The sequence below is a fragment of the Schistocerca serialis genome, chromosome 4, assembly GCF_023864345.2.
Source record: "Schistocerca serialis cubense isolate TAMUIC-IGC-003099 chromosome 4, iqSchSeri2.2, whole genome shotgun sequence".
NCBI lineage: Eukaryota > Metazoa > Arthropoda > Insecta > Orthoptera > Acrididae > Schistocerca > Schistocerca serialis.
In genome coordinates, this window is record NC_064641.1 from 379,029,795 (window position 1) to 379,040,496 (window position 10,702).

Here is a 10,702-nt window from a genome sequence, read left to right on the forward strand (position 1 = left end):
CCAGTCCAGTGACAGGGGTGAACGACCGTTGTGGAGATCAGTACTAGCGAATAGGGGTAGCTGACCATTCACATGAACGACAGGGCTACCAACATTGTCTCCGTAACGACCGTTCTGCGAACCAGCTTACAGCTACTCAGCTGCAGTTAAGGTGTTAATTTTTGTCTGATTGTTACCTACTTCTTTACTCACAAGGTTTGAGGACATATCATCGAAATCTTCACCTTTTCTTTTAACGGAATTCCCTAACAGTTTTCTGTTTGATAAATATTCTGGAGCTGGTGTGTCTTCCCAACGTGAAAGTAATTTTATGCTCAGTACTTCGATGACCGATTCAGTCATCTTCAGAAGCTGCAACTCGTGTTGTGTTTTTATGTGTACTGTCTGCCTGGACCGTAGCCAGGAAGAAAAGCCAAAAATTGCTCATCTGCTTTATACTGGTCCGAATTCCGCAACGTTTGGCGGACACCTAAGAATAGTGGCCTAAAGCATGTTTTGCTTCATCGACAAAGATAAAAAGAATTCCTCGTAATGTTAAAGACGTATATATGTCTTCGAATCTGGATGTGCATCGTATTCAGTGCGAATATTGTATGTCATACGGGACTGGCCATTGAAAGAGGCGAGGAAGGATGCAAGGAAGATCAGCAACATACTGGACCAAAATAACGAAGCAAACCAACTGCTGCCGTCTACTGCTTAGAATATAACGAAGAAATGATGTATGATGTTAACTGTATCGTGATAGACATCTCAACTTAATTGGGCAATGTAGTTGAGGAGTCTATCGAAATAAAAATATCGTAAAAATCTAAAGAATTTTTCGATTTAAAATTGGCTTCGGTGTTCGCTGCGCAACCAAAATCTTGCCGGCCACATCATTCACCAGAATTGGGAAACGCTGAGAGAATGTGCTTTTCACGAAATATCAGTGTGGGCTCTGAGAAACAAATGAGCATCAAATGATTAACGAGCACTGTGAATCAAGCTAGAGTATAAATAGCGGCGCGACACTAACAAAAGCCGGCCGCTGTGGCCGAGCGCTTCTAGGCGCTTCAGTTCGGAACCACGCTGCTGCTACGGTCGCAGGTTCGAGTCCTGCCTCGGGCACGGATGTGTGTGTGATGTCCTTAGGTTAATTAGGTTTAAGTAGTTCTAAGTGCCTGATGACCTCAGATAGTGCTTAAAGCCATTTGAAACAATTTGGACACTAACAAACAGTTCACGATTTCGTAGCAGTCCAGTGGGCGAGCACCCAGTACTTGAACCAGAAAACTGGGTCAGTCGTCTAAATACTATGCAGAAACTGAATCAACAGCTTGACTGAGCACACGAAAGCACTCCACTATTTGCTGTGCGCTTCTGGTCTTAGTATTAACTAAACGTCGAGCGGGATTAGCCGAGCGGTCTGAGGTCGCTGCAGTCATGGTTTGTGCGGCTGGTCCCGGCGGAGGTTCGAGTCGTGCCTCGGGCATGGGTGTGTGTGTGTTTATCCTTAGGATAATTTAGGTTAAGTAGTGTGTAAGCATAGGGACTGATGACCTTAGCAGTTAGGTCCCATAAGATTTCACACACACTTGAGCATTTGAACATATTAACTAAACACGTCACATTCCGATTATTTAGTTACTGAAAAAGTCTGATATACGTTAATGTCTGGTTGCCCAAAAGTAAATGTAACTATTTGATCGAGTATTGATATTTAAAGCTAGCTCTAAAGACTGTCGCCAATTTCTTCTCATTTCCTTTTCTCGAATTTTTTGTTGTTTCTCTTTGTTTCACTTTTTATCCATTGCTTGTCCAAAATCTGTAACCTACACTGTGTATTTGCGTGATCCAGTATCAATTCAGGAAGTTATACGGCTGATATAGTCCAAGGAGTACCGTCAAATGCTGTCGATCCCTCTGAAGAGCCACAAAAAAAAAAAAAAAAGAAAAAATGGTTCAAATGGCTCTGAGCACTATGGGACTTAACTGCTGAGGTCATCAGTCCCCTAGAACTTAGAACTACTTAAACCTAACTAACCGAAGGACATCACACACAGCCATGCCCGAGACAGGATTCGAACCTGCAACCGTAGCGGTCGCGCGGTTCCAGACTGTAGCGCCTAGAACCGCTCGGCCACTCCGGCCGAAGAGCCACAGAAAATCACATAAATCACTAATGCATAATCAATCAGTAAATATGTTTCACTGTGTTTTATGTTGTGGTAATTCTGCTGATAGTGCATGCTAGATCTGAAGTAGTTAAGTTTGCTAATTGTTTTGTTCTTATGGTTGGGAAACCTAGATTAGTATTGTTGATACTAAAATTAGATACATACTTCATTATTTTAGTATAATATAGTTAAATGACGCTAACTAATTATTGTTTAATGTCTTTTCTCTCGTCCTGCCTTAACGCCAATCTCACCTTCCTCCATCCCTTGTGCCAACCACGTACCATCCTGTTCATGTACACTTCCACACTTTCGCTACACGCTATTTTGTGGACATCGTATCGCTAATACTCGCATTTTAATATCGATACTCCGCCATTATCGAAACAATGCCCTGCGCCCAAATTTTTTGGCTTCTTTTTTACTTGCTGCAACAATACCAATGTTTTCCGTAAACTATTTTCAACCCCTATCCTGTATCTGTTGGATGCAATGTCTGCCATCTTGTCTCTTTGGTGGTTTATTCAAACGGTTTCCGGGATTTCCATTTACCCTATCTACATCGTAACGTCTTTACACGTTTCTTCAAATCGTTCTTCCGTCTAATGATTTGTGCTCGTTTTAACGGTATTCTATAATTTTTTCCCGAATTCCGCCTTGTTTCTGATCGTCACACGATTTCCACCGTTAATGGTACCTGAAAACTCATTGCCGGTAATTTCATCCTCTTGTCTGCCCGTGGGACATTCTGACACGCTCGTGGTGTTCCCTTCGCCACATCTACACGTTGTTCCCTTCCCTGCTCCTGACCGCCCCGCTGCTCCGCTGCCCCGGCCCGTTGCGACCGGAGCGTGTGACGACGCGCGGCAGGCTGTCGGTGCAGCCGGCGGTGAGCTACCGGAAGCGCGAGTCGACGGCCAGCGAGACGACGACGACGACGCTGCTGGCCGCCTCCGCCGCCGCCGCGGCTGCCGCCAACAACGGCGGGTGGCGGCTGTCCAACGGGTCGGGGCGCCTGCTGCAGCCCTGCTCCAGCGCCGAGCACGCCGTCTGAGCAGCCGCCGACACTCTGCTCTGACGTCATCCGGAGGCGTCGCGCAGTCACCATTTAAAACCAACAGCAAGTTACCTGTACTGTAATATGTTTGCCGAGGACAAAAATACTTTCCCCACTGGATTGATTAAAGTTGCAGAGCCGATTCAGTAAGTACAGTAACAAACGATTTCATGTTGTTGTTGTGGCCTTCAGTACAAAGACTGCTTTGATAGACCTCCCCATGCTACTCTATCCTGTGTAATCCTCTTCATCTCCTAGTAAGTACTGCAACCTACATCCTTCTGAATCTGCGTACTGTATTCATCTCTTGGTCTCCCTGTACGATTTTTACCCCCCAGTCTTCCCTCTAGTACTAAACTGGCGAACCCTTGATGCCTCAGAATATGTCCTACCAACCAGTCCTTTCTTTTCCTCACGTAGTACGTCCGCAGCTCGTAGCAGCTAGCGTTGCTGTGTTTGGATCACGGGGTCCCGGGTTCGATTCACGGCCGGATTGGGGGCTTCCTTTGCCTGGGGACTAGGTGTTTGTATTGTCCTACATCTACATACATACTCCGCAGTCCACCATACGGTGTGTGGCCGAGGGTACCTCGTACCACAACTAGCATCTTCTCTCCCTGTTCCACTCCAAAACAGGAGGAGGGAAAAATGACTGCCTATATGCCTCTGTACAAGCCCTAATCTCTCTTATCTTTATGCTCTTTCCGCGAAATGTAAGTTGGCGGCAGTAAAGTTGTACTGCAGCCAGCCTCAAATGCTGGTTCTCTAAATTTCCTCAGTAGCGATTCACGAAAAGAACGCCTCCTTTCCTATAGACACTCCCACCCGAGTTCCTGAAGCATTTACGTAACATTCGCGAGATGATCAAACCTTCTAGTAACAAATCTAGCAGCCCGCCTCTGAATTGCATCTATGTCCTCCCTCAATCCGACCTGATAGGGATCCCAAACGCTCGAGCAGTACTCAATAATAGGTCGTATTAGTGTTTTATAAGCGGTCTCCTTTACAGATGAACCACATCTTCCCAAAATTCTACCAATGAACCTAAGACGACTATCCGCCTTCCCCACAATTGCCATTACATGCTTGTCCCACTTCATATTGCCCTGCAATGTTACACCCAAATATTTAATCGACGTGACTGCGTCAATCGCTACACTACTGATGGAGTATTCAAAGATTAGGGGATTATTTTTCCTATTCATCTGCATTAATTTACATTTAACTATATTTAGAGTTACCTGCCATTCTTTACACCAATCACAAATCGTGTCCAAGTCATTTTGTATCCTCCTACAGTCACTCAACGACGACTCCTTCCCGTACACCACAGCATCATCAGCAAACAGACGCACATTGCTACCCACCCTATCCAAAAGGTCATTTATGTAGATAGAAAACAACAGCGGACCTACCACACTTTCCTGGGGCACTCCAGATGATAACCTCACCTCCGATGAACACTCACCATCGAGGACAACGTACTGGGTTCTATTACTTAAGAAGTCCTCATCATTTCACCATCATCATTAACTTTCGTGACAGTGGGACCATTGGACTGTAGAAAAAAATTTGACTGTGTTAAAATTGGGCATTTGTACCGGAGCTGATGACCGCGCAGTTGAGCGCCCCACAAACCAAACATCATCTTCATCCTCCATAACTATCACAAACTCCTCTTCTCCCCAATTCTATTCAGTACTTCCTCATTAGTTACGTGGTCTACCTATCTAGTCTTCAGCATTCTTCTGTGGCACCACATTTCAAAAGCTTCTATTCTATTGTGGTCTAAACTGTTTATCGTCCACGTTTCACTTCCATACAGTGCTACACTCCATATAAATACTTTCAGAAAGGATTTCCTGACACTTAAATCTATACTCGATGTTAACAAATTTCTCTTCTTCGGAAATGCTTCTCTTGCCATTGCCAGTCTACGATTTATATCCTCACTACTTAGACCATCATCAATTATTTTGCTTCCCAGATAGTGAAACTCACCTACTAATTTAAGTGTCTCATTTCCTAACCTAATTCCGTCAGCATCATCGGATTTAATTCGACTGCATTCCATTATCCTTTGTTTTGCATTTGTTAATGTTCATTTTATATCCTCCTTTCAAGACACTGTCAATTCCGTTCAACTGTTCTCCCAAATCCTTTCTTATCTCTGACAGAATTACAGTGTCATCTGCAAACCTCGAAGTCTTTATTTCTTCTAACTGGACTTTTGTATTGTATTGTATTGAACTGGGGGCCTAGAAACGACAGAGAGGCTTCGTCCCCGCCGTAGCCCTCTGTGGTACACAACCTCACTACAGGCTACAGCAGTCCACTCACCCCACCACCGCCCCACACCGAACCCAGGATTATTGTACGGTTCGGACTCCAGTGGGTGCCCCCGGGTAACGTCTCACAGCAGACAACTGTAACCCCAATGTTGCTTGGTAGAGACATTATGGTGTACGTGTACGTGGAGAAAGTGTTTGCGCAGCAATCGCCGGCGTAGTGTAACTGAGGCGGAATAAGGGGAACCAGACCGCATTCGCCGAGGCAGATGGAAAGCCGCCTTAAAAAACCATCCACACACTGACAGGCACAACGGACCTCGACACTAATCCGCCGGGCGGATTCGTGCCGGGGACCGGTACGCCTTCCCGCCCGGAAAGCAATGCGTTAGACCGCACGGCTAACTGGCCGGGTTCCCTGGACTTTAACTGTTACTGCAAATTTTTCTGTTGTTTCGTCTACTGCTTGCTATATATACAGATTGAATAACATCGGGGATAGGTTACAACCCTGTCTTACTCCCATCTCGACCAGTGCTTCCCTCTAGTACCCTTCGACTCTTATAAATGGCATCTGGTTTCTGTACAAATTGTAAATAGCCTTTCGCTCACTGTATTTTACACCTAACACCTTAAGAATTTGAAAGAGAGTATTCCAGTCAACATTGTCAACAGCTTTATCTAAGTCTACAAATGCTACAAACGTTAGTTTATCTTTCCTTAACCTGTCTTTTATCAGAAGTTCTAGGGTCAGTATTGCCTCGCGTGTTCCTACATTTCTCCAGAATCCAAACTGTTCTTCCCCGACATCGGCTTCTGTCAGCTTTTCCATTATTCTGTAAAGGATTCGTTTTAGTATTTTGCAGCAGTGACATATTAAACTGATAGTTTGATAATTTTCGCACCTGTCAGCACCTGCTTCCTTTGGAATGCAAATTTTTATATTGTTTTTGAAGTCTGCGGGTATTTCACCTGTCTCGTACATCTCGCTCACCATTTTTGTGTACCGACAAAATATACAGGGTGTAAGCACAGAACAAATGCAAAGACATTACGGAAACTAAAAGCTTAAACGGACTTACCATTTATTTAGAATGAAAAATACATTTACAGAAGATACTGAAAGTCCCCTGCAACATCAATACACAGCTGTGCATGTCTAAGCATATTCAGATACTATCGGCGTTAAGTTCAGATAGCGATGGCGGCAACTTCACCGCTTATGTTGTCTTTCATTTCCTGTACTCGGTGTGGATTTGTTTCACATACCTTCCTCTGCAAGTGTCCACACAGGATAAAGTCACATGTTGCTAGATTCGGTGAACGTGGTGGCCACAAGTATTTGCTGACAGGACATGTTCCAGGGATACCGCAGACCTGTGGCATGTTGCTCGTCTGGCTGGAAATGCAGTATTGTCTTTCATTGGGCACAAAATGTATCAGAAATTTCCAGGTACGCAACCGTGTTGCGGGTAGTGTCAAAGAATATCGGTCCAAAGATGCGCATTCCTGTTATGCCCCGCCAAACGCCGTTATTTCATCGCTGAATAGTTGCTGACACGCAATTTTGGGATTCTCCGTTGCCCAGTAACTTGTGTTATGCGCGTTCCTATTACGTCCCACAAAACGCCGTTATTTCATTATTGAATAGTTGCTGACACGCAATTTTGGGATTCTACGTTGCCCAGTCTCTTGTGTTCTGTGAATTCACGTGACCGGAAATATGAAAGCAGGCTTCATCACTCATGTGTAACAAACCATCGTTTATGTTGTTCAAAAGCCATGTACAGTAATCTACACATTTCTGACTTTCACCCTCCCGTAATTGCTGCTCAACTGTCATACGAAATGGCTTCGAATTACGCCATTTCAATATACGCAACTACTTTTACCTACATGTGCCTGTTGAACCAGTTTACGTGTAGACTTCTTTGGGCCCCGAATAATTCTTGCGTGAATATCTGCAATAACTTCTGGCGTGCGAACTGAAGGAATTCTTTGTCGTTTCACATTCTGCACAGATCCCTAGGTGCGCTAATTTTGGTACAGACTCCATTGACTTCTTTGCTGGTAGTCCTCCATAAGGATATTTGACCCCGAAAATCTCTCGAATTTCCTTAATCGAACTTGTTTTCACGTATTTTTCCACAATTTCAATTCTTTTTCTATCGAGAAAGTCATTTTGCAGACCGCAAAGATATACATCTCACCACTGATGAAATACAGTACATTGAAATTCTGACAGAGGAATACTAACAATCGATTGTTGCATAAAACTGTCCATTGCTGGAGTAGTTTACATGGGAAGTCGAAATATTGTATTCTCATTCTATAGGGACTTGGGCTGCTTTTAACTACGCCACCAGATACATATTGTTGGGGACTGTATGGAGACAATCATGGGGTTTCGAAAAAGCGATCCTTTAATTTTGTTGCCCTTTGCAGATCGGAAACAGGGGCGTACGTTACGTGTAGCTGGGCATATCTGAGGGACGCTCCTGCTGCCGCTACTGTGGTGGCTACCGAGCGGGTCGTTTGTCCAGCTCAGTGTGTCAACGTGGTCAGTAAACAAGCATTGTACCTGCAGTGGGTCGCTGGCCTGCACTGTGTTGTGCAGGGGTCGATGCCTTCGCGACTCCGAGGCGTCGTCCTCAGCTTCAGATGAAAGACGTCTGCGGTCTATGACTTATCGTAGAATCCACAGAGTCTTTTCCATTCTCGTACAAAAATTTTGTTTCCCCTTATAATCCTGTCATACAACCACGACTTTCGTTGCCATCATCGTAACTGACAGAGATTTCGATTTCTGCCCGCCAAACCTCGTCACCCTAACAAGAGCTCACTCCCTCCGTTTAAGTCGATACTTTATCAAGTTTCTTCTTGGTTTCAGTCGCCAGTGTGCCCTGGGAGCATTCTAGATATCGTACCATACATTTGAAAATATATGCTCCTTACCAGGGTCTCCAGTCGTTGCGTAACGAATTGTATCGACGCCAGTTCGTTGCTCCTTGCATCTTACACCGTGCTGTTTCCTTGAAGCTGCACGCGAATACACTACAGCGTGACAAATGGAGTGCAGCGTCCTTTCCAAAATGTTTCTGTCTGTGTATGTCAGCCGTCGGCGGAGTAGTTGAATCTGCTCACCACTGTGGGATTCCACCCTCGCCAGCGTGAGCCCGACGCTCGTAACTGCTGTTTGCTGTCCATGCAATACTTTAGTTTTGATTCTAATTGCAATATTTTAATCGTTAGGTGCACAATTCTGTAACAAATAAAAAACACAGTGAACATGAAACTCCTAGTAGGCAAGAGATGTAATATTATATATGTACGAAAACACGTTTTGTTCATTCTGTGCTTTAACACGATAAAAGGAACTCGAGGAGAATCAGATTGGTTTACTGTATACCGCTTAACATAATTTAATACTTAGGTACTGGCAATACGTCACAAACGTAGTGAAAAACGGTAGACTTGGTTTGCGAGGAAGCAGAAGCATTAAAATCTTCATATAGTGCCTGAATATTACCGAAACACGTAAATTAACAGCTGCAAGGCTTACCTTGTTCATGATGTCTGAGACTCTCGTATATATTTTTAACTTTAAATGTGGGATATGCTCTATAAACACCATTTGTAGATGTAGGTATGTCAATATTTCAACATTTTTATCAGAGATATCACCATCCAGCTCGTCGCAGGAGAAAAGAAGTAAGAGGAAAATCAGCTGCCGCTCACTAAGACTCATTAATTACAATACTTTTTTCCACAAACAATAGCCGACACAACGAAGATTAGCAAGTAATTTAATTTTATGATAGAAATGGAGAATAAAACGGCAGTCTGTTTAAATCATTGCAGGTTGGCTAGTGAAAATCGCGGAAAAAAATCCACTGTCAGGAACAGGCGATATTCCTCTCAGTAAGCACTGGACTTGCTTCCTTTACCTTCCATGTATGTATATCACAACTGTCAATAATTCTCTGACTAATCTCTTTCATCCATAAAACACTTGTCACCCACTGGTACAGACTTCAAGCTACACGAATGATTTGTAATGTGACTGACTGAAAAGTGGACTGATCTCTACTTTTTCCTGTATTCTTCAATTATTGTAGATTTACTATAAACCATACTTATCATCACATCTTAATAACATGTCAGACGTCAATAACAACCACGTATACACCAAAGAGGTTGAGGCACCAAAGAGGTTGAAGACGTAGCGGAAATCTCGCACTGCTGTCTTTGGACACAACAACCCAATGTAGACGATATGTCACTGCATTTCTCTCGTATTACCGGGGGGGGGGGGGGGGGGGGCGGAGTGCTTACGTTGCTCTTTCATTTCGAAGTAACCAACACTTTATTTCGACACTTAGTAATCATAATAATCGATCCCTTGGTCATGACCAAGCTTCATCTCGGTAAATGTTGTTACGCTTACATCATGTTAAGTCTTCTTCTCGGTAAAAGTTGCTACGCTTACTTAATCTTATGACCCTCACATCAGTAGCGTGCCCCTAAAAAGGGCTAGGCACGACTACAATAAGTTTGGACACAACTATCATACATGTGAAGTCCATATATAGAATGGAGAAAAATGCAACCTAGATGCGGGTTTTGTTACTGTACCAACGTACATAACAAATTAGAATTCGCTGAAAATGAAACACACATGGCGTGGACAATGTCTTAATTCCAGAAACAAAACTGCGTCATCCGGGGCTCACTGGTTCGCTATCCCTGCCCCTACTCCTACCTCAGCCCTCTTCCTAGTGATATTCGGTTACTTCCACCCCTTCAGAGCATTAGTAAAACACCTGCATGGTAGACAGAACTTGATCCCCACCACAACATGCTTGAACTGATTTATGCTGATGGATTTCCGGAGTTACAAAATGTTATGACAAGCACTGTGAAATGAGAAGAAATAAGTAGCAATTACACATTGCAGACCCATTCTATAAAACGTTTGTACATGAGAGTCACAGTTACTGTACTTATTGAACTGCTATTGTATTGATAGATTAGGCGTGTGATTGTACGCTTTATTCTGATAGCACTGATGGTGTATTTGATCTGCAGCTCATGCTCGTAAGTTGCTTTGACGAAAAGCATTTCGGGACCAAATGGATGACAGGAGAAAACCACGACTGTTATAATATATGTTCCTCACTGTTCAAAACATAAATTTA

At 43.7% G+C, this 10,702-nt stretch overlaps 1 protein-coding gene across 1 annotated transcript in view; it reads left to right on the forward strand.

Moving 5' to 3' along the window:
- The window catches only part of LOC126474677 (diuretic hormone receptor-like), a gene marked incomplete at its 3' end in the record, with an annotated part of 1,060,935 nt that extends 1,057,842 nt beyond the window's left edge, over positions 1 to 3,093 (forward strand). The window contains exon 14 of the mRNA XM_050102155.1: positions 3,030 to 3,093. Within this exon, the coding sequence (XP_049958112.1) occupies positions 3,030 to 3,093 (64 nt within the window). The remainder of the gene's footprint in view (positions 1 to 3,029) is intronic.
- Between the last annotated feature and the right edge of the window lie 7,609 nt (positions 3,094 to 10,702).